At 42.9% G+C, this 25,638-nt stretch overlaps 1 protein-coding gene across 1 annotated transcript in view; it reads right to left on the bottom strand.

Moving 5' to 3' along the window:
- The window catches only part of LOC309551875 (G-protein coupled receptor family C group 6 member A-like), a 69,659-nt gene extending 45,795 nt beyond the window's left edge, over positions 1-23,864 (bottom strand). Inside the window, exon 1 of the mRNA XM_082252589.1 lies at positions 23,657-23,864. Within this exon, the coding sequence (XP_082108715.1) occupies positions 23,657-23,844 (188 nt within the window). The 5' untranslated portion in view covers positions 23,845-23,864. The remainder of the gene's footprint in view (positions 1-23,656) is intronic.
- Between the last annotated feature and the right edge of the window lie 1,774 nt (positions 23,865-25,638).

Raw genomic sequence — 25,638 nt, 5'->3', positions numbered from 1 at the left:
CTGCATCATCGACATCACCTTCCCCACCACTAACATTAGAGATCTCGGAGTAGGCAGCAACAGCTGGGACCAACCTCCTTCAGCTGATCTGGGAACTGTCGTCGGAGTGCTGAGTGGCGGATGTTGCTACCTCCTCTTCCTGATCCGATGCCAAGAATGGCTGCGCATCATAAATGTCTTGTGATGGATCGTAAAAAAATTCCTGTGACTCAAGCGGAGGGTATATGGTGGTGGTGTCTTTGGGGGTGCACACAGCAGATAGTGAAGAGGGTGCAGATAGGGAGGATGAGGAGGGTGCAGAAGAGGAAGGCTGAGTGAGCCACTCAAACAAGTCTGGTGCATCCTTTGATGTAATCAAACGCACCTTCTGCAGCTTCCCACTTTGGCTCCGGCCTGGTGCTCCTGCCCTAGCCCTACTACCCCTGCGGAAGGGCCTGCCTCTTCCTCTGCCTGTCATTTTTAAAACGACCCTGTGACAAAAGTCTCTAGAGAAGCGCAGTATATGTGAAAGAAGGTATTTTACACCCCGCTTCAATCTGATATTTTGGGGGGCCACTGGTATATCACACCAGTTATTAAAGAAATTTCCCAGTAACTTTTGTCACTGTGTGTAGCAGAGTTAAAGCGAAGTTCCACCCTCAGAATCATTTTTTAAACAAAAATAGCCCATTAATATTAATACATCTCGCTTGACAAAACCGCTATTTGCATATTTATGAGTTGAACAGTGTATTTGTTTAGTGCAAATCTTTCTTTTAAAATCACTGCCTGTGCGTGGCCATCTTTACTAAGGGCATCTGAAGCTGCAGTGTAAAACTTAGTGTCCTTCTTCCTGATTGCTGTTCATTCCGGATACCCAGAATGCAGCAGGCAATCCCGCACATGGGCAGTACTATGCTTTAGGAATAGCACAGGTTGCTATAAAGACGTCAGCTAAGGAGGAAGTTGCCGCCCTCTATATCCCTTCCCCGCCTCCCGGAAGACACAAGTGCAGGAGACAGAGAGAGAGAGAGAGAGAGAGAGAGAGAGAGAAAGAGTCAGACATAGACACACAATGTAAACTATTTTTTTGTAAGGAAATACCGTTTTTCTTCTTTATTCATCCGCACTCCTTTCAGCTTTGCATTCACAGGCAGATCAGTGGCTAACACCACTCAATTTGACAGTTGGTATGGTAAAGTGGTGTGCGACAATGGTGCCAATCTGCTGAGCGCGCTAAAACAGGGAAAAATTACACAAATGCCATGCATGGCACACGTCCTGAACTTGGTCGTGCAGCGATTCGTTGTCAAATACCCTGGGGTCCAGGACGTCTTACGGCAGGCCAGGAAAATCTTGGCCCATTTCAGAAGATCTTACACAACCATGGCTCGCCTTGCTGACATTCAGCGGCGACACAACCTGCCCATCAGACGTCTTATTTGTGACTGCCCGATGCGATGGAACTCAACCTTGTATATGCTTGATAGGCTGCTCCAGCAGAAATGTGCAGTTAACGACTAGTGATGTCGCGAACCTAAAATTCGCCGTTCGCGAACGGCGAACGCGAACATCGGCAAATGTTCGCGAACCGGCGAACCGGGCGAACCGCCATAGACTTCAATAGGCAGGCGAATTTTAAAACACACAGGGACTCTTTCTGGCCACAATAGTGATGGAAAAGTTGTTTCAAGGGGACTAACACCTGGACTGTGGCATGCCGGAGAGGGATCACGCAAAAAAAGTTCTTAAAAATTATAATTTTTTGATAGAGAGCCAATTATTGGAAAAATTTAAAAAAAATAAAAATAAAAAATTTCTTTGGATTTAGCATCTGGGGGGTCTAAAAAGTGTACCTGTCAAGTTTCAGCTCTGTAGCATGTCCAGAACCCCTAAAAAACAGCATTTTTCTTATATTTTCAGGAATACGGCTTCTCTGCGGTTGGCTTTTACTCTTGCAGGCATTTAGCGGGCATTTTTTTAGGCAGGCATGTCATTTTTTGTATTTAGTGTCTGGGGGGTCTAAAAAGTGTACCTGTCAAGTTTCAGCTCTGTAGCATGTCCAGAACCCCTAAAAAACAGCATTTTTCTTATATTTTCAGGAATACGGCTTCTCTGCGGCTGGCTTTTTCTCTTGCAGGCATTTAGCGGGCATTTTTTTAGGCAGGCATGTCATTTTTTGTATTTAGTGTCTGGGGGGTCTAAAAAGTGTACCTGTCAAGTTTCAGCTCTGTAGCATGTCCAGAACCCCTAAAAAACAGCATTTTTCTTATATTTTCAGGAATACGGCTTCTCTGCGGCTGGCTTTTTCTCTTGCAGGCATTTAGCGGGCATTTTTTTTAGGCAGGCATGTCATTTTTTGTATTTAGTGTCTGGGGGGTCTAAAAAGTGTACCTGTCAAGTTTCAGCTCTGTAGCATGTCCAGAACCCCTAAAAAACAGCATTTTTCTTATATTTTCAGGAATACGGCTTCTCTGCGGCTTGCTTTTCCTCTTGCAGGCATTTAGCGGGCATTTTTTTAGGCAGGCATGTCATTTTTTGTATTTAGTGTCTGGGGGGTCTAAAAAGTGTACCTGTCAAGTTTTAGCTCTGTAGCATGTCCAGAACCCCTAAAAAACAGCATTTTTCTTATATTTTCAGGAATACTGCTTCTCTGCGGCTGGCTTTTATTCTTGCAGGCATTTAGCGGGCATTTTTTTAGGCAGGCATGTCATTTTTTGTATTCAGTGTCTGGGGGGTCTAAAAAGTGTACCTGTCAAGTTTCAGCTCTGTAGCATGTCCAGAACCCCTAAAAAACAGCATTTTTCTTATATTTTCAGGAATACGGCTTCTCTGCGGCTGGCTTTTTCTCTTGCAGGCATTTAGCGGGCATTTTTTTAGGCAGGCATGTCATTTTTTGTATTTAGTGTCTGGGGGGTCTAAAAAGTGTACCTGTCAAGTTTCAGCTCTGTAGCATGTCCAAAACCCCTAAAAAACAGCATTTTTCTTATATTTTCAGGAATACGGCTTCTCTGCGGCTGGCTTTTTCTCTTGCAGGCATTTAGCGGGCATTTTTTTAGGCAGGCATGTCATTTTTTGTATTTAGTGTCTGGGGGGTCTAAAAAGTGTACCTGTCAAGTTTCAGCTCTGTAGCATGTTCAGAACCCCTAAAAACAGCATTTTTCTTATATTTTCAGGAATATGGCTTCTCTGCGGCTGGCTTTTTTTCTTGCAGGCATTTAGCGGGCATTTTTTTAGGCAGGCATGTCATTTTTTGTATTCAGTGTCTGGGGGGTCTAAAAAGTGTACCTGTCAAGTTTCAGCTCTGTAGCATGTCCAGAACCCCTAAAAAACAGCATTTTTCTTATATTTTCAGGAATACGGCTTCTCTGCGGCTGGCTTTTACTCTTGCAGGCATTTAGCGGGCATTTTTCTAGGCAGGCATGTCATTTTTTGTATTTAGTGTCTGGGGGGTCTAAAAAGTGTACCTGTCAAGTTTCAGCTCTGTAGCATGTCCATAACCCCTAAAAAACAGCATTTTTCTTATATTTTCAGGAATACGGCTTCTCTGCGGCTGGCTTTTTCTCTTGCAGGCATTTAGCGGGCATTTTTTTAGGCAGGCATGTCATTTTTTGTATTTAGTGTCTGGGGCGTCTAAAAAGTGTACCTGTCAAGTTTCAGCTCTGTAGCATGTCCAGAACCCCTAAAAAACAGCATTTTTCTTATATTTTCAGGAATACGGCTTCTCTGCGGCTTGCTTTTTCTCTTGCAGGCATTTAGCGGGCATTTTTTTAGGCAGGCATGTCATGTTTTGTATTTAGTGTCTGGGGGGTCTAAAAAGTGTACCTGTCAAGTTTCAGCTCTGTAGCATGTCCAGAACCCCTAAAAAACAGCATTTTTCTTATATTTTCAGGAATACGGCTTCTCTGCGGCTGGCTTTTTCTCTTGCAGGCATATATATCAGTTGTGGGTGGGCAGTGGCACAGTACACTCTCTGTGGACCTGACAGCAGTCACTGGCACCCAGGCAACTGCAATTTAAAAAATATATATATATTTTTTTACTTTGCAAGCTGCTGTGCCACCTTATATATCAGTGGTGGGTGGGCAGTGGCACAGTACACTCTCTGTGGACCTGACAGCAGTCACTGGCACCCAGGCAACTGCAATTTAAAAATATATATATATTTTTTTACTTTGCAAGCTGCTGTGCCACCTTATATATCAGTGGTGGGTGGGCAGTGGCACAGTACACTCTCTGTGGACCTGACAGCAGTCACTGGCACCCAGGCAACTGCAATTTAAAAAAATATATATTTTTTTTTACTTTGCAAGCTGCTGTGCCACCTTATATATCAGTGGTGGGTGGGCAGTGGCACAGTACACTCTCTGTGGACCTGACAGCAGTCACTGGCACCCAGGCAACTGCAATTTAAAAAAAATATATATTTTTTTTACTTTGCAAGCTGCTGTGCCACCTTATATATTAGTGGTGGGTGGGCACACAGTGGCACTGCAGTGGGCACAGTACACTCTGTGGACCTGACAGTCACTGGCAGCCCAGGCAACTGCAATAATAAAAAATATTTTTTTTTTTCAATTTATTGCAACAAGATGCTGTGCCACCGTATATATATCAGTGGTGGGCAGTGCACTGCAGTGGGTACAGTGCACTCTGTGGACCTGACACAGCACTCACTGCAATTATGACAGAGGAAAAAAAAAATATTTTTTAAAATGCCAGGTACTGTGCCTGTGCCACCCGAAATGAGTGTGGTGTGCACACAGTACAGTCTGTGGTAGGTCTGTGGCCTCTCACACACAGCGGGCAGGCAACTGCAGTGTACAATAGATATATATATATATATATATATATATATATATATATATATATATATATATATAGGAAAAACTCTATTACCAGTTACCAGCCCTTAAAAGGGCTTTTGGGGACGCTAAATATATATATATATGTATATATATAAATAAAAAAAAAAAAACCTCAATTACCAGCCCTTAAAAGGGCTTTTGGGGACACTAGATAGATAGATATATATATATATATATATATATAAGAAGAAACAACTCAATTACCAGCCCTTTAAAGGGCTTTTGGGGACGCTAGATATATATATATATATATATATATATATATATATAAAAAAAATTACACAAATACCAGCCCTTAGAAGGGCTTTTTGGGGTGCTGTCCTTACAGCAGTAGTGGACCAAGAACACTGCAAGACCAGGAACACTGACTAACTGTCCCTAGCTTAACAGCAGCAGCAGCAGCAGCAGCAGCTCTCTCCCTACTCTCACTACACACACTGCTTCAGAATGATCTAAGATGGATGCTGCCCTTGCTTATTTATAGGAGGTGGGAGGGTGTGGGAGGGAGGTATGCTGATTGGCTGGAAATGTGTCTGCTGACTGTGAGGTTCAGGGTCAAAGTTTGCCTCAATGATGTATTATGGGGGCGGACCGAACATTGCATATGTTCGCCCGCAGCGGCGAACGCGAACATGCGAAGTTCGCCGGGAACTGTTCGCCGGCGAACAGTTCTATACATCTCTATTAACGACTACCTGTGCGAACTCTGCGGCAGGACAGGTTCTGGGGAGCTTGGGTTTTTATAGCATATTATAGTGGATTTGTATTGTGCAGCATTGTGACTGGTGAGCGGTTCTGCAGCGATACTACAACTACAAAGAATGACAAACGCAATTAGAAAAAAGTATTATAACTGGTGTGATAGACCAGTGGCCCTCCAAAACGACAGATTGAAGCGGGGGTGTTATATAACAATATACTTTCATAATAGTGTATTTGGGTACTGCAGAAATCTTGCCTCTGCATCATCGACATCACCTTCCCCACCACTAACATTAGAGATCTCGGAGTAGGCAGCAACAGCTGGGACCAACCTCCTTCAGCTGATCTGGGAACTGTCGTCGGAGTGCTGAGTGGCGGATGTTGCTACCTCCTCTTCCTGATCCGATGCCAAGAATGGCTGCGCATCATAAATGTCTTGTGATGGATCGTAAAAAAATTCCTGTGACTCAAGCGGAGGGTATATGGTGGTGGTGTCTTTGGGGGTGCACACAGCAGATAGTGAAGAGGGTGCAGATAGGGAGGATGAGGAGGGTGCAGAAGAGGAAGGCTGAGTGAGCCACTCAAACAAGTCTGGTGCATCCTTTGATGTAATCAAACGCACCTTCTGCAGCTTCCCACTTTGGCTCTGGCCTGGTGCTTCTGCCCTAGCTCTACTACCCCTGCGGAAGGGCCTGCCTCTTCCTCTGCCTGTCATTTTTAAAACGACCCTGTGACAGAAGTCTCTAGAGAAGCGCAGTATATGTGAAAGAAGGTATTTTACACCCCGCTTCAATCTGATATTTTGGGGGGCCACTGGTATATCACACCAGTTATTAAAGAAATTTCCCAGTAACTTTTGTCACTGTGTGTAGCAGAGTTAAAGCGAAGTTCCTCCCTCAGAATCATTTTTTAAACAAAAATAGCCCATTAATATTAATACATCTCGCTTGACAAAACCGCTATTTGCATATTTATGAGTTGAACAGTGTATTTGTTTAGTGCAAATCTTTCTTTTAAAATCACTGCCTGTGCGTGGCCATCTTTACTAAGGGCATCTGAAGCTGCAGTGTAAAACTTAGTGTCCTTCTTCCTGATTGCTGTTCATTCCGGATACCCAGAATGCAGCAGGCAATCCCGCACATGGGCAGTACTATGCTTTAGGAATAGCACAGGTTGCTATAAAGACGTCAGCTGAGGAGGAAGTTTCCGCCCTCTATATCCCTTCCCCGCCTCCCGGAAGACACAAGTGCAGGAGACAGAGAGAGAGAGAGAGAGAGAGAGAGAGAGAGTCAGACATAGACACACAATGTAAACTATTTTTTTGTAAGGAAATACCGTTTTTCTTCTTTATTCATCCGCACTTCCAGGTCCGGCCGCCTATAGGTGATTACGTCACTCGGCAATTCTCAAGGGCTCCTGGGATAGCGGCGTCTGCGAATTGCCTAATGACGAAATTTTGCATTATTTCCAGACTGGTGTCCTGTCGAATAATGCATGTGCGGGACGGAACGGATTATTCTTATGTGAGATTCATAATGAGAAATAGCGGGAATATTATCTGATTACAGAGCAGTCACATTAAAGGGGCACTCTCACCGCACGGGGACACGGATGTAAGGCTCGGTTCACATATATGCGATGCGGGAAGGCTGCGAATTCGCAGCCTGTTCCCGCATCGCACACGCACCCCCGGCAGTTCACACTGCCATATGCGATACGCTGGGGGTGTCAATGTAATCTTAACGACACCCCCAGTTTGATCGAATATCGCAGCGCGATCGTGCAGCTCGCACAGGATCGGATCGCACAAGTGTGAACCGCTGTGAGATCCGATCCTGATGCGGCTAGAAAAAAGGGTCCTGTGCGTGTTTGGTGCGGCTGCGGTGCAAATTTAGCCATACAAACTGTATGGCTAAACTCGCACCGCACAGCCGATCGCATGTAATGTCGGAGCAGTGCGCTCCGATATTACATGCAAACCCCGCACACGCACAAGTGTGAACCGGGGCTAAAAGAGAACTCTCATGGGGACAGGGATGTAATATATAAATAATAAAGGGGAACTCTGACTGGAACATTAACCACTTGCCTACTAGGCCTATTTTTGACATTTGGTGTTTATAAGCTAAAATCAGTTGTTTTTGTTAGAAAACTACTTAGAACCCCCAAACATTATATATTTTTTTTAACAGAGACCCTAGAGAATAAAATGGAGATTATTGTAATATTTTTTATCACACCGTATTTGCGCAGCGGTCTTCCAAACGCAATTTTTTTTGGAAAAAAAACACTTTTTTGAATTAAAAAATAAGAATCCAGTAAAGTTAGCCCAATTTTTTTCCATAATGTGAAAGATAATGTTATGCCGAGTAAATAGATACCCAACATGTCATGCTTCAAAATTGCGCACGCTCACGGAATGGCGACGAACTTTGGTACTTAAAAATCCCCATAGGCGACATTTTAAAAATTTCTACAGGTTGCCATCTTAGAGTTACAGAGGAGGTCTAGGGCTCAAATTATTGCTCTCGCTCTAACGATCACGGCGATACCTCACATGTGTGGTTTGAAAACCGTTTACATATGTGGGCGGGGTTTCCATGTGCGTTTGCTTCTGCGCGCGAGCTAACGGGGACAGGACGCTTTAATTTTTTTTTTTTTTTTTTACTATTTATTTTATTTATTATTTTTTAGTTTTTACACCATTTTTTCAAAAAAAAAAAAAATTGATCATTTTTATTTCTAATACAAGGAATGTAAACATTCCTTGTAATAGAAATAGGCACGACAGGACCTCTTTTTTGTGAGATCTGGGGTCAAAAAGTCCTCAGATCTCACAAGTACACTAATAAAGTTAGAAAGGAAAAAAAAAAAAAAAATGACAAAAAAAAAAAAAAAAAAAGGGACCTTTAAGTCGGTTGCTCGGCAACGACGTTTGCCGTCGCTCCGGTCCTCCAAGACAATAGAGTCGAGTGAGGGCAAGCTTGCCCTCACTCGACATCCTGTTTGTGAGGATCTGGGACCCGATCGTTTTCCCCGCTGCCGGCGGGTCCGGTAAGCGGGGAAAAGAACCGGGACGCGGCGGGAGGGGGGGTCACCCCTTCCGCCATCCCGGAGGGTGATCTCGTGGCGAATCCGCCGCTGGGACCACCCTTATCGGAAAGCCAATCGCCTGCAGTTTAAAAAAATACCAGGGTTATGGCAGCTATCTGCTGCCATAACACCGGTATTTAGCTTTAAACTCAGGACGTATATGTACTATGGGCCGGTAGGGAGGTGGTTAAACTCTGGCTGGAATATTAAAGGGGAACTCTGACCAGAATATTAAAGGGGAACTCTGACCGGAAAAAATAAAGGGGAACTCTGACTGGAATAATAAAGGGGAACTCTGACCGGGACACATAAAGGGGCACTCTGACTGGGACACTGGATGTAAAGGAGGACTCTGACGTGGACAAAGATGCAAAGGAGGACTCTGATAGGGACACACTAGATGTAAAGGAGCACTCTGATGGGCATATGGATGTAAAGGAGCACTCTGGTGGGGATACTGGATGTAAAGGGGCACTCTGATGGGGACACTGGATGTAAAGGGGCACTCTGATAGGGCACACTGCATGTAAAGAAGCACTCTGATGGGGACATAGATGTAAAGGAGGATTTTGACGGGGACACACTGGATGTAAAGGGGCACTCTGACGGGGACACACTGGATGTAAAGGAGGACTCTGACGGGGACACACTGGATGTAAAGGGGCACTCTGACAGGGACACTGATGTAAAGGAGGACTCTGATGGGGACACACTGGATGTAAAGGGGCACTCTGACGGGGACACACTGGATGTTAAAGGGCACTCTGACAGGGACACTGATGTAAAGGGGCACTCTGATGGGGACACACTGTATGTAAAGGGGCACTCTGACAGGGACACTGATGTAAAGGGGCACTCTGACGGGGACACACTGGATGTAAAGGGGCACTCTGACAGGGGCACACTGGATGTAAAGGGGCACTCTGACAGGGACACTGATGTAAAGGAAGACTCTGATGGGGTCACACTGGATATAAAGGAGCACTCTGATGGAGACAAGGATGTAAAGGAGGACTCTCATGAGGATATGGATGTAATATATAAATAATAAAGGTGAACTCTGACTGGAACATTAAAGGGGAACTCTGACCGGAATATTAAAGGGGAACTCTGACTGGAAAATTAAAGGGGAACTCTGACTGGGATATTAAAGGGGAAGTCTAACCAGAATAATAAAGGGGAACTCTGACTGGAACATTAAGGGGGAACTCTGACCGGAATATTAAAGGGGAACTCTGACTGGAATAATAAAGGGGAACTCTGACCGGGACACATGATGGGGCACTCTGACTGGGACACTGGATGTAAAGGAGGACTCTGGCGGGGACACTGGATGTAAAGGGAAACTCTGACGGGGACACAGATGTAAAAGAGGACTCTGATAGGGACACACTAGATGTAAAGGAGCACTCTGATGGGGACATGGATGTAAAGGAGGACTCTGGCGGGGACACTGGATGTAAAGGGGCACTCTGATGGGGACACTGGATGTAAAATAGGACTCTGATAGGGACACACTAGATGTAAAGGAGCACTCTGATAGGGACACACTAGATGTAAAGGAGGACTCTGATGGGGACGTGGATGTAAAGGAGGACTCTGACAGGAACACACTAGAGGAGCACTCTGATGGGGACACAGATGTGTCCCCGTCAGAGTCCTCCTTTACATCAGTGTCCCTGTCAGAGTGCCCCTTTACATCAGTGTCCCCGTCAGAGTGCCCCTATACATCAGTGTCCCTGTCAGAGTGCCCCTTTACATCAATGTCCCCGTCAGAGTGCTCCTATACATCAGTGCCCTGTCAGAGTGCCCCTTTACATCAGTGTCCCCGTCAGAGTACCCCTTTACATCAGTGTCCAGCTCACAGTTCCCCTTTATTATTCCAGTCAGAGTTCCCCTTTATTTTTTCTGGCCAGAGTTCCCCTTTAATATTCCAGTCAGAGTTCCCCTTTTTTCCGGCCAGAGTTCCCCTTTAATATTCCAGTCAGAGTTCCCCTTTAATGTTCCAGTCAGAGTTCCCCTTTAATATTCCAGTCAGAGTTCCCCGTTATTATTCCAGTCAGTGTTCCCCTTTATTATTCCAGTCAGTGTTCCCCTTTAATGTTCCAGTCAGAGTTCCCCTTCAATATTCCAGTCAGAGTTTCCCTTTATTATTCCAGTCAGAGTTCCCCTTTAATGTTCCAGTCAGAGTTCCCCTTTAGGCTCGGTTCACATTTGTGCGATGCGGGAACGCTGCGAATATGCAGCGTGATCCCGCATCGCATCCGCACATCTGGCAGTTCACACTGCCATATGCGATACGCAGGGGGTGTCATTTAAATGTTAACGACACCCCCAGCTTGATCGCATATCGCAGTGCGATCTGACAGTTCGCACAGAATCGGATCGCACAAGTGTGAACCACTGTGCGATCCGATTCTGAGGCGGCTCAAAAAATGCCTCATGTGCGAGTTTGCTGCGGATGCACTGCGAATTCAGCCATACAAAGTGTATGGCTGAACTCGTGTCCGCACAGGAGATCGCATGTAATGAAGGAGCAGTGCACTCCGAATTACATCGATCTCGCAAGCCGCACAAATGTGAGTCGGCTCTTAATGTTCCAGACAGAGTTCCCCTTTAATATTCCAGTCAGAGTTCCCTTTTATTTATTCCGGCCAGAGTTACCCTTTAATATTCCAGTCAGAGTTCCCCTTTAATGTTCCAGTCAGAGTTCCCCTTTATTATTTATATATTACATCCGTGTCCCCATGAGAGTTCTCTTTTACATCCGTGTCCCCATAAGAGTTCTCTTTTACATCCGTGTCCTCGTGCGGTAAGAGTGCCCCTTTACTGCTTTAATGTGCCCAATAAGAGCTGTGTGACTGTTCTGTAATCAGATAATATTCCCGCCATTTCTCACTATGAATCACACATAAGAATAAGCCGTACAGCGATAGTAAAGATAGTGCTGAGAGCGAGGCAGAATCTGAAATTAGATTCTGTCCCCTCTGTCTATCGTCGGATAATGCATCCAACAAACTGCCCCGCCTCCGCCCAGCCTCCTCTCAGTGAGCTCTATGGGATGTAATGCTTTCAGTCACTGAGAGGAGGCGGGGGGGGGGAGCGCGGACTGAATGAAATACATCCCTGTGAACTGGAAATAACACGAGATTTTGTCACTAGGCGAATTGCAAGTGCTGCTGGGATACATGTCCCAGGAGCCCTTGCGAATCGCCGAGTGACGTAATCGCCGAAAGCAGCAGGACCTGGAAGTACAGATGAATACAGAAGATAAAAGGTATTTCCTTAAAAAAAATAGTTTACATTGCCAAAAGCATATTTAAAGGGGATTACATACATAACTTGTAAAAAAGGGTGGAACTCCACTTTAACGCAGCGAAAGAGGCAAAATTTCTGCAGTACCCAAATACACTATTATGAAAGTATATTGTTGTATAACACCCGCTTCAATCTGTCGTTTTGGGGGGCCACTGGTTTATCACACCAGTTATGAAAAATATTTTCTAGTAACTTTTGTCATTGTGTGTAGCAGAGTTAATGCAGCGAAAAAGGCAAAATTTCTGCAGTACCCAAATACACTATTATGAAAGTATATTGTTATATAACACCCCGCTTCAATCTGTCATTTTGGGGGGCCACTGGTTTATCGCGCCAGTTATGAAAAATATTTTCTAGTAACTTTTGTCACTGTGTGTAGCAGAGTTATCGCAGCAAAAGAGGCAACATTTCTGCAGTACCCAAATACACTATTATGAAAGTATATTGTTATATAACACCCGCTTTAATCTGTCATTTTGGGGGGCTACTGTTTTATCGCACCTGTTATGAAAAATATTTTCTAGTAACTTTTGTCACTGTGTGTAGCAGAGTTAACGCAGCGAAAGAGGCAAAATTTCTGCAGTACCCAAATACACTATTATGAAAGTATATTGTTATATAACACTCTCAATTGGCTGTCCTGTACCACCTGATGGATGTGTCATGGGTCAAAGTTCTTCACAATGTAAAAGAATATGGCGGCCGCGAACATCGCCATATGTTCGCATGATTGGCGGACGGCGAACGAGCAAAGTTCGCCGTGAACCGACCGCTGGGCGAACCACAAGGCCATCTCTACCCCTGAGGTTACCGATATTGCCCATATTTAGCGAAAGTGCATGTACCAGGGTGATGCCTGCAGCTAGAGACATTACCCCGGTACCGGCGTCCATAGCCGACGATGCGGCTAAGAAGCTGCTGGGCTGTCATTACAGGGAGCAGGAGGGGACACCCCCCTTCCCGCCGCCTTCCGCGGCTCGCCCGGGTATCCCGTCCCACCGGGAGACCCGTGAATCCTACTTCCACGGCCACCGAAGACCCGATCAAAGCCGCATTTGGCTCTGATCGGGTCTCCATGTAAAAAACCCGGACCATGACATCACTTCCGGGTACTCGGCGCCAAATTAAAAAAACTGACAGCATTCAAAACAGCCAAACTTGGCATTTTGAATGCTTTTCAGTGCAGAGGAGGAGTTTGGGGTCTTTTAGACCGCCAGATCTCTCCACCAGGAGTACCTGTAAAAAATTAAAGAAAATTTTTTTTTACAAGTCCGAAAATATCGGCCGATATCTGATGACCAAAATATCAGTATCGGCATTAAAAAAAACGATATAGGTCGATCACTAATATAGATATATATTTTTTTTACTCAATTTCATTGCTATTACATAGGGGAACTGAGAAGCCCACTATGTGAAAGCACTATGCAAGTGACAGATTCTCTTTAATGAGTTCTACCACACCGTAAGTGAGGGAAACATTTGTAACAGGGACCTGGACAGAGAAAAGCATTTTATTTCTATCATTGTTGCTCCCTGCATCCATTCTACCATCTGGTCTTCTATTTGTATCTTCACCCTGGTGATGCCTTCCACTAATTTATATATTCTTGTATTCCACATTGTATCTATATACATTTTGGGAGATCCGAGCACTCCTCATGGGGCCAAGTCCATTTTTCCACTTTTCTCTACATGGTCAGGTTTCGTTTTCTTTGTTTTCTTCCTTTTGCTCTAATTGGATCTCTCTGTTTCCCTTTCTGGTGTGTTTTTCTTCCCTTCAGTCAATGGTTCTGTGATTTTTCGCATTTCCGGACAGATATACATCGGTGCGATATCCAAACAAATATTTGTATATTGGTTGTGTCTATCACAGACATCAACTGTTTTTTATATATATATATATATATATATATATATATATATATATATATTTTTATGTATCTTTACACTAAGTCACTTTATCATCAGTTACTGATGATTATCTATCAATTGGTATATATTAGGGTTATTATGCTGGTCTGAGTGTCAATTTTTTGATATATGGGGGGGGGGGGCTTTCTTCCTCTTTTTGGTACTAGTCTCTCAATGATGCTATTTTTGATGTTTATGGTAATTATATATTATGTTGGTTTCTCTAAATCAATATATGTTTATTTATTTACTATATATATCCACATATATTTACTTGGTTATTTTTTATCCATCATGACAATATTCATGTCACCTTATATATAACTATAAATATTTTTTTATCTATGATTGGTGATTTGAACTATATTCATTGTCGGCATCAGCATCATTTTTATATATATGAGATTAGCTTGATTTTAGACGAACTTTTTTACAAAATGGTTTTACAGGCTCTATGATTAAACTTCCTGTCCTCTGGTTTCCCATCTTTGGTGGTTTTTCATATACACATCAATGTTAAATATATACAACAAATTATATTGATGTTCGCATCTATCCTTGTTGTGTAGTAATATCAATCAATTTTGGGATTGCATATTTATTTACAAATTGATTTTTGTCACATATCTTTCAATAGCATATCCACAAAGCTTTTTCACGCACATATGCTATATATGTTATATTTATGTACACATACATATATACATTCTTTAGAACATACAATGTTCGTATGTACATTTTCATATTTACACCTATTATTATTATTATATTTTTTCGTATTTATACATATAATTTTTCACACATTTAGAATACTATTTCACACATATTATATAAATCTTTCTTGCTTGTCCATTGCTTGGCCAACATGATATAATTCAAGATGTGTGTGATCACACTTCCTTGTTACCACCTGCTTGTTTATCTACAAATGTTTGCCAGCTCCCACAATCTCATTGTGTGTGGTTATGAGTAAGCGATCTACAGCATCGTGAAACGCGTCAACCCGACACGTCTGTTTGTGCACTGTCTGTTTGCTTAATTTATGAGGAATAAAGGAGTTCATTTGCTTTCATCTTACTACCTTGAGTGCGGGCTAAATTTTTGGACTTTTTCTACATTCCCTAAGCCGCCACACCACCAGCACTTCCAGCCTTTATTTGGGTCATCCATAGTGGATTCTTGTCTTTAGAGAAGTGAGCCAACTCTTGCTGGAATATGGAAATATCTTGCTTCATGGATATCTAGTTATTTGAGGGCAGTCTGCATATCCAATAGAGGAGATGGGGGCCAAAACTTCCTCACTTCAGGGTAGTGGTTCATGACTGTGAATGTGACTTCCAAAATATTGCTAGTAAAGAAAAAATGCAATTTGACCTAAATAAACAATATTCAACAGTTGAACAAATCCTGGATAAATATATGTGACTCCAAACAATGGTAACTAATGAGCATAAGACCGTAGTGCATTAAAGTGATATGAGTTACCAGTGCATGATAGTAAATACATATAAGATAAATAAATAAATATATATAGTGAAATCAATCTTGAATAAAGTCCAGCAATATAAAATGTGTCACAAGCGTGAGTGATGATAAACACTTTGTGGATAATGTGCCAAATAATAGGTGAACTCCAATACCAAGTGATAAAAGCAGAGGGTTAGATCACCCTTCTGGGTGTACTACACCCTTACCTTACTGCTGTAAGGCAACAGCATAAAGTGAAGGTTTCTGGCAATCTTGGGGTAAATTCCAGGTGGATCAATGTCCTTGCAGCTCCAGTCATGGATAAGACAAAGCAAGGAACGCCGTATAGTGTAGTAATTTATATCATTTATTGTAGAAAAACAATGTAGTACCTTACATTTAGGTAGATAGTGAACAGCGATGATATATTCCAGCTTCTGTGTGGCCTGCACAGTCCGCCGGCTGCACTACCAGGTTTAGTCTTTCGTCTGATGTCCCCATAACAGATTGGTGACCTGTGCCTACACTAGTCATTTGCAAAAAGCACGCCAAAACCCAGGACTAGGGACTTAAAAAGACTTTGCTTGACCCAAGAAAGCTACCAGCTGGATCACTGCTCCAGGTGAATTAGGAAACCATAGAGAAACCCAGTTTCTCTTAACTTCCTCCCCCAGCTGCATTGCCACTATGGTTGAGTGCCACCTGTAATGGAGAATGTAGACTGCACCTGCCTACATGGCCATTAAGGCTTCATGCTTGGATAAAAATCTGGCATGGGTTTTGGAGGAACCTGCACCATTCTTTTCTTGCATTTTGCATAGGGTTCCTCTTTCAAATATATACCAGACTCAATTAGGTCTAGTTTGGAATTTGGGGGAGTCTCTACACTGTTTTGTTTTCTTTATGTGGGGTTCCTCTTAAAAGTTACACCTGTCGTTTGGGAATCCTTGGTTCACAGCTGAATGTTTCAGGTGGGTCTAGTATGGATCCCTTTATATCACTATATATCACTTCTACCATAAAATATTTCCCCCATCTGCTATCACTTTTTTACAAGTTGCTATGGCTGTTTTAGTAATTTTTTGTATAGCATAAATATATGTAATAATACATTTTACCTACTAAATAGCAGAACATGGGCTTCCTCAGTTCAAATGCTAGTTAACTTGCTTGACTGGTTTATGGATACTAGTAAAACAGAAAGTGATATTGGCCGGGAATGGGGGGGGGAGGATTTGAACACAGCCATGTACTGAACACAAAGAACACACTAATTTTTGAGGGCTCTGAGAACTTTAAAAGAGGTCATGAGCAGTGGCGTCACTAGGGGGGTGCGGGGGGGGGGCGGACTGCACACGGGTGACACCCGCCAGAGGGGTGACAGCCTCTGTGGGCAGCGGCACCGCACCTCTATACTGATTTGCGTCTCTCCCCGGGGGGGAATTCATATGTGCTGGGGAGGCGGAGCTGGAGTGCAGAAGGCTGGAGGAAGCTGGAAGGGCGGAATCCATGTGTGCTGGGGAGGCGAGAGGCGGAGATCCAATCAGAGCCGAGTGCCTGGGGAAACTGGAAATCTTGGGGAAACCAACGGGTTGTCTCTGACTCACACAGCAGGACGGACTGAAGCCGCCTCCCCCTCCTAGCGGCTTACATCTACACAGGAGGAGGGACACCACTGTGAATGTTCCGCAATAATCTGAGGTATATAAATTGTAATGTAGATGGACAGAGCAGGGAGACAGTGACCAGGAAGGGGGGCAAGTTAAAAAAAAAGATGGGGGAGGGATTGGGGAAGGTTTAAGATGACATATACTGGGGGGCACTATGAGAGGGGAGAGGAAAGTCCTATACTAGAAATGGGGGATGGATTTGAATGAAATCCAAGCCTCCAAAAGGGCACAAGCCCTCTACCCTCTCATAGCGCCCCCCTTCCCAAGCACATATCCAGGCCCTCATCTCCCTACTAGCACAAGTGGAGAGGTGGGTCTGCACTGGAGGGGGGGGTCTATGCTGATGAAATGGGGTCTGCACTGAGGGGAGGGGGGTCTGTACTGATGGAGAAGGGTCCATATTGATGAAAGGGGGTCTGCACTGAGGGGAGGGGGGTCTGTACTGATGGAGAGGGGTCTATACTGATGGAGGAGGTGTTTACTGGTGGAAGGGGGGTCTATACTGATGGAGAGGGGTCTGTACTGAGGGAGGGGGGTCTGTACTGATGGAGGAGGGTCTATACTTATCGAAGTGGGGTATATACTGAGGGCGGGGTCTATACTGATGGAGAGGGGTCTGTACTGATGGAGGAGGGTGTTTACTGATGGAAGGGGGGTCTATACTGATGGAGAGGGGTCTGTACTGAGGGAGGGGGTCTGTACTGATGGAGGAGGGTGTTTACTGATGTAAGGGGGGGGGTCTATACTAATGGAGAGGGGTCTGTACTGAGGGAGGGGGGTCTGTACTGATGGAGGAGGGTGTTTACTGATGGAAGGGGGAGTCTATACTGATGAAAGGGTGGTACTATACTGAGGGGGGGTCTGCACTGATGGAGTGGGGTCTGTACTGAGGGGGGGTCTATACTGATGTAGGGGGTTCTATACTGTGGGAGGGGTTCTGTACTTAGTGATGGGGGGTCTGTTCTGAGGGGGGACTATAGTTGGTGAAGGGGGGGGTGACACCATGTTTTTTACACACCGGGTGACACCAACCCTAGTGACGCCACTGGTCATGAGTGGGAGGAAAGCTCCATAACACCAAGAAAGATCTGTGCTAGAGGGCTCTTTAACAACAAGGAAGGTCTGAGGCAGAGTGCTCACAAGAACTAAGAAGGCCAGAGGGGACTTTACAGGACCAAATAAGGAACTTCATCTGGGGATGACACTAACACCCAATGTTCTGCAATTGTTTATAATGAAGAGCCCTGGTTGCCTATGTAGATAGTAAAGCTGCTATAGACCAAGCTAGGTGACGTTTAATGTGTCATTCACTAGGAAGGTTAAGTAGCGTGTGTATGTGTTGTATTTATATCTGACATACTAAGTCTTCTAAGTCTTGTATTGTTTTCCAACAATTGTAAACAGTTTGTATGTACAGAATTATTGTTTAGTAAAGCACATTACTATACTACAAAGGTTTATGCTTAATTGCTTTACTTCAAATTTACCTAAAACATACAAATCAATTAACACAGTATCTGAGAGTACAATCCCATTATTTGTTAGATGCTGGGAGTAAGTGCGGGGTGCCAGGATGAAAAAACTCCATGAACTGTAAATTAGTCTTAGTATGAGCTTTCTTTGCAAAATGTCTAGAAACAGGTAAAATATACAGTATTTGTCATTTACCAATTGAATTGTGGTGCTGTGAAATCCAATCTTTTATTTTTCTAAATCTTTCCCCTTTGTAAACCAACTTGCGGGGGCAAATAAGTGCATAAATCACAACAGAGGAATAGCAAATATAATGACATCTTCTGCAATTGCACACATTTCCTTTCTTTAACCATTTAGGGGCACTGTATACATGTCAGGCAAGAGTATGATCTCATGCATTTAGAACTCACAAAGGTATGTTTGGCATCCCAAAAGGCAATCTATTAGACAACAATTAGTCTGAAATGCTTGTGGAGGTGTCACTTGCAACATACAGAAGAATCTATGGACATGGCTCTCCCATACATCGTTTTTTTAATAATAGAAAAATAAATCCTACTCAATGGGTGATGTAGTAATAAAAATTGAATTCTCTGGTCTGGCTCCCTGTTACCTTTTAATCTACAGGGTGTGGAATTCCTGTGTGGAGCATCCTCTACCCTCTGTAGAACATTGAAGAAAATATTGAAATGGGGAGAAATTAATATAGGTAGTAAAGCCCTGTACACACGCACAGATTGTTGGCCGACCGATCGGCCGTCTTTTGTCCAGTGTTGTTTGTTGGTTGAAATGTGCTCTAGACTTGCACTGGACTTTTGTTGGCCAACAGAAGTGATGTCATGTGATGGTTGACTTTCCCTGTGTTTTTTCCTCTCTGAGCATGCCCAGTCTTGCTCATCTGATTTTTGTCTGCCGAAATCTGTACTGACTGAGGAACAATCGGCCGTTCTGTTGTTGGCCAACAAAAATTTTATAGCATGCACACCAGAATTTTTTCGGCCGAAAAGTCGCAGTTGGTTGTCGGAAAAACATCATACTAACAAGCCTACAATCGGCCGATAGGACTTTGGCCGACAATTTACGGCCAAAAATCTGTGCGTGTGTACAGGGCTTTACTCTGAAGTTATGTTGTGTACTTTATTCCAATAAGGCTGCAAGGTGCTACACTGCCAACAAATATGGCGCATCAACCCTTCTGTTTGATTCAAGAGAAATGGCCGCACACCAAGCAATGGCTCACGATGAAAGGCTTTATTGAACAAGGATGCAAGGTACAGCCAAATGTACCTTGCATCCTTGTTCAATAAAGCCTTTCCTCCTGAGCCATCGCTTGGTGTGCAGACATTTCTCTTGTATCCTGTTTGCTGTGGTGATCCGAGGTCCTGCACCCATGGCTGGCTGTGAAGTTCCAACTGCCTGAGCGGTGTACATCTCTTTCTTTTCTGTTTAATTGCAATCCCAACATTGGTCTGAAATTTGTGGAGATATTCTATGAAGGAGTGATGATTTCCTATACCATTGAGATTATACTATGTAATTTGTGTTGTTCCGTTCAAAAAGCCTTTATGTATAGTAGTGCAGATTGTTTACCAATCTTGTTCTGTCAAGGAAATTGCTAAGACAGTTTTCCATTTGTCTGCATATTGTAAGGGAGTTTTCAGCGAAGTATCAAGAATAAAAGAATACATATTTGAAATGAAGCGTCTAAGTGACAACTTAGAAGTACAGAGTAGCCTAAAAGGTGAGAGTGGTCTGCTGTATGCCAATCTGACCTTGGGATGATTTATGAAATGCCGTATTTGAAAATAAGACCACATGGGGAATTGTGTTTGGGTGAGAAAGTTATGATCTAAAACAGAAAGATCCACTTTAAAATAAATGGTTAGCTTGTGGCATAGCAACAAAGTTACAGTATGATTTAAAAACCTGGTTGGTGGGAAGTCTGGGTTGGCTAGAATGGGAGTGATGGCCCCTATCCTTTTCAGAGGATATGACAGGTGCTTTGCATACTGTATGGAAACAGTGTAAAGTCGGTCCTATTAATGGATGCGTGTTTAATCATTGTGTGTTGTCATTCTGCATGAGCCAAGGGGCTATGTTCAATGTGCCTTTGGTGTAGCTTTGTTCAAGCGAAACTCTTTGACTGCTTATTGAATGTGCCACTCCACTATCCTGGTCAGATGACAGGCTATGTAGTAGAGGCTGAAATCTGGAAATGAGCCACATCCTTTAACCATTTCAGAACCAGTATATTACACCTCATTCTTGTCCAGGCCATTTTTTTGTTTTTGTGTTGTAATAGTTTGACAACTACTTGGTCATGTAATACTGTACCCAAATGAATTTTATTAAACAATTTGCAAGACATATAGAACTTTCTTTGGGTTATATTTAAATCCACCAGGGCTTTATTTTTACTCTATAAATGGAAAAAGTTCAACATTTAAAAAATAATTGTTTTTCTTTCTTTTAAGAATAAAACATATCAAATTAAAATGCCACGACAGTATGAACTCCTTCAAAATTACTCATTTTTTGGAAAGTAGGCATGTCACAGTGAAACATTTATGTGCATTTTAACCCCCCTATATCATTAAAGGAGACGTCCAGCCTAACACTAAAATCGCTACATCTATAAACATCCACGATCTATCACTAACCTACAGTATCTAACCCTATAAAGAAGAAATCAGTATACATACCTTTTCTGAAGCCGATCTGGTCCAATCCCACGCTGAGCTGTCAGCCCCGGCTTCTCTGTGGAGGCAGGTGCAGAGGTGGCAGCCGACAACGGAAGCCCCATAGTAACTCTATGGGTGATGTCACTTCCTATTCATTTCACAGCCATTGTCGGCCATGTCCTCTGCAGAGCTTCCGCCTCTGAAAACTGGACCGTGGCAACTTCAAAAAAGGTATGTATAGCAATTTCTTCTTTACAAGGTTAGATAGGTTAGTGTTAGATCATGGATGTCTATAGATGTAGCGATTTTAGTGTTAGACTGGACTTCTCCTTTAATTGTTAGAGGCACTTTAACCTCTTGCCCACCGCCCCATGTACATTTACTGCGGGGCAGTGGCTCCTCTGCCAGAATCACCTACAGGTACATGATTTTGTACTTCGGAGTCTGGGGCGGGAAACATTTAACCCTTTGATTGCCCCTGATGTTAACCCCTTCCCTGCCAGTGTCATTAGTACAGTGACAGTGCATAGTTGTAGCACTGATCACTGTATTGGTGTCACTGGTCCCCAAAAAAGTGCCACTTAGTGTCCAATTTGTTCGCCGCAATGTTGCGGTCCTGCTATAAGTTGCTGATCTTTGCCATTAATAGTAAAAAAAAAAATCCGTAAAACTATCCTATAGTTTTGTAGACGCTATAATTTTTGTGCAAACCCATCAATATAAGCTTATTGGGATTTTTTTTTTACCAAAATTATGTAGCAGAATACATATTGACCTAAATTGATGAAGAAATTTGATTTTTTTCTTTTTTTTATTGGATATAACTTATAGCAGAAAGTAAGATACATTGTTTGTTTTTAAAAGGGTCGGTCTTTTTTTTGCTTATAGCACAAAAAAAAAACTGCAGAGGTGATCAAATACCACCAAAAGAAAGCTATAGATCCTGAATCCCTAACCTATAAATTGAGTAGGGTTCAGCACTCAGCATCAAATATACAATCCTTATATATATATATATATATATATATATATATATATATATATATATATATATATGAGAGGATTGATACCTTTTAAGGCTGTAAATACACTGTGTTTTAATGTAAGAAAGAGAGTGACCACAATTCAAGGTTGACAATACTTAAAGAATAACTTTACCATTAATAACTGTTTAGTAAGAATATTATATCTACACTAAATAACTATCAGAGTGCACTCTGTATACTAATGGGGGCCCCTTTACACTGAATTGCAAGAGTCTCCAGGATGAGTGAGGCCTCACTAGTCTTCACCGGCAAGGGATCCTTAGCCAATCCAAAAAAGTATTTGTAATCCACAGTAAAGGTTATTAATCAATTGTAATCCCCCGGGTAATAACTAGCAATTGTAATCCAAACAGATGAAAGAGGAGAATAGATTCCGGTACTTCACAATAGGCAGTAAGCCTAACACTGTGAGAAGGGCTTAAGGCCTTTTCTGCCTGCCACGCACTATGCGGAACTACAGTGTCCTGTGGCAACCGTTATGTTTAATAGGGCCCTCTGCTAAACAGCTCTTCAGTCCCGCCCTGGCTCAGTCTATTCGTAATATCAGAACTTTGACTGGATTTCTCACACCCACCGTCCCGAACTCCATTCTCTGGTTTCCTTTAGCAAGGTCCCGCTCTCTCTGGCAACTCTCATGGGCTCCCAGGGCATCCTTCTGCTCCGTCACACTACCAAGATCCTTCCACACACCGCTCGCTCTGACTCAGGTGTCCTCTGCCAGGCCTCCAGCCTACTCGTCTGCGCTCCGCAGCAGCTCTTCCCCTTCCTTACAGCACACTGTCCTCGAGGCAAGAGAGAGAGCGTTGATCCCGCCCCCCTTTATAAAGACACTCTCAGCAGGCCCTGTGAGTGCCATTGCTCCCTGGGAGAAGAGTCTTATTACAAGGCAGTCTATGGTCCTTATTCCTCCCGGAACTATATCTCCCATACCTCACAAGTCCACACTTCTGCAAAACTTTAATGACAGACAAACAGTCTGAACAACACTAGCCTTGCGCCCAGGCTACATTAAAAAAATTGCCCATCTATGGCTAGCTTATGGTTGCTTAATGAATTACAGAAGCAAATATAAGGCAGAAACAGCCCTTGCAGCATCCTTTGCTCCCTTGCTCTCAGGGGTCTTTTTGGAACCTGAACTGCAAAACTTAACATATAAATTTGGACTGGCATTTAGCCATCTGTATCCATTAAGCCTTTTCAAATTTATCATCATCGTAAATTTGCAAACAACTCTCATCCAAACCTGTATGCAAGTCACAGTTCCTACAGCTGTTAATAATCATGGATTAAAACCAATTTCTGAATAACATCAGCGTAAATAATTATGTTTTACCCATGTTAATGGCAAGTAAAAAAAAAGGGCAAGTAAACAATTTTCTGTATTAAAAAGAAAAGAAAAATTGAATTCCTTGCATTTCATTTTCAATTTCTTTAGCACTTACCCTGTGCAGGTGAACTCATCTGCATAAGGACGTTCTAATAAATTGTAAACTCCATTGTGAATGGGAAAAATCCCTCCAAGCATAATGTCTCCGGGTTTTCGAGCCACAGCGTGTTCATGGGAATGACATGAAAGTGCAAATCCAAAGAAAGTAGAAAGGGTGATTATGGGAAATATATAGCAAAACATGTTTGCCGCATGTTCTTAGATCATACTCTCTGTACTTTGAAGAATGAGGCCATGTTGCCAGTCTGCTTGCATTTAAAAGGACAGCTCTGGAATTTTTCCGTAAGGGAGTGTCCAAGATACTAAATGATTTTATAATTGCAAAACATAAATACCAAACGTATTACATTATTGATTTAGGTTAGTGTATGTCTATCAAGTTTATTTGTTCTTAAACTTTGTTTTTTCCAGGGGAAATCTCCTTGGGCACTGGAGCCAGTGTTCACTTATTGAGTAAAAAAAAAATCCTTCCTGACCCTAAAAAGAGATATACCAAATTCTGATCAAAATATTCCCAGATTGTATATACTTAGCTAAAACATTTGCTTTAAAAGAGTTACTTGATCTTTTTTAAATTTTCTTAATAAATTTGATACTACTAACTTGTATGTTAGTCATTTTACACCTTAACTATTTTTAGGGACATATTTGTAAAACAAAGAAGGTGACATTCACTAAATATTCACTGCAGCTGAATCAATCACTGTAATTGAAAACATTTAGTATGTATCAGGAAGACACATTTTGCAGTGTACACTTGTGGGTGGGTGCAACACAGTGTGACAGCAATAACTCACTCACAGTCCAAGTGCAATTGGTAGAACTTGTATTGTAGTAAAGGCAAAAGCAGTTCACAACAAACCTGGTGGGAGAGGGCCCAAACGAGAACACTCACGAATGCCAACAGCGTGTAGCGGAGCGGGTATCAGCCGAGCTGACAGTGTGTGTCTGAAGGGGTAGAATGTGGCCTGGCCGCCTTGTACCCAAATAAGATGTCCAAGGAGATTGAGAGTCCTATGCTTTCCCTTCTCATCTGGAACCTTTCCCTACCACTAATACTGTCTCTGAAAGAGGGGTAACCTGTCCCAACACTATCCACACATAAATGTGCCCTAAACCTGAGAGATAGGGCCTTACATAGGCTTGCCTAACCCAAGATGGCTGCTAGTGTCACATGGGATGGCAGCATCCAATTGGATAGCTTCACCAGTGACCCTGGAAACCATAGAGGAAGCATGTTCCTCTTGACTTCCAGTCCCCCTGCTATGCCACTAAGGTTGAGCACCACCTACAGTGGAGAAAGTAGACTGCACCTGCCTACACACCTACACACTTTGTTGTATTTCGGGAGATTAGTGGCATCATGGCATGGCTGCTCACTTTTTTTAAATATAAAATTAAAAGTTCACATAGACATCAGTTGCCCACGCAACCATGCCTCCTGTAGTGGGCCCGGGCCACATCCCTTTAACAGAGGGCCCCAGCCTGCTGGCAGGTTCAAACTTCATAATGTATTTCATACTGTCAACACATAATGTTTCCCCGTGGCTCCCAGGCAGTAGAGAGAATCAATCCACCCAGAGAGGCCCAGGAGACTGTGGGTATTCTTACACGGCAAGACCTACTCACAGGCAGCTGAGTATAATGGGTTTTCTAGATATGGATTTTAGTGTTCTATTATAGGGACTAAATACTGTGCATGTAATGAAACTATTTTTACAACATAATTTAGTAGATTTTAATAAAGGTGTTGTGCAATCAAGAGCTTGGCTTTGTCTTTTAAATGTGGCTTATATTGATAGAGGATTCGGGAGAGAAAGAAGGAAAGTGTTTATAAAAGCACATATGACCCACAATATTAGGGAGTCTGGTCTTCAGGTGAGTAGGTGGGAGTATTGGCAGAGGAAACACAAAACAGAATGATATGAAGCACTGTGGAGGGAAGTTTGGCACAATATTACAAATAAAGATTGCTTT

This window comes from Pelophylax lessonae (assembly GCF_965119305.1).
Source record: "Pelophylax lessonae genome assembly, chromosome: 3".
In the NCBI taxonomy this organism is placed as follows: Eukaryota; Metazoa; Chordata; class Amphibia; order Anura; family Ranidae; genus Pelophylax; species Pelophylax lessonae.
This window is presented reverse-complemented; position numbering and strand designations above follow the sequence as displayed.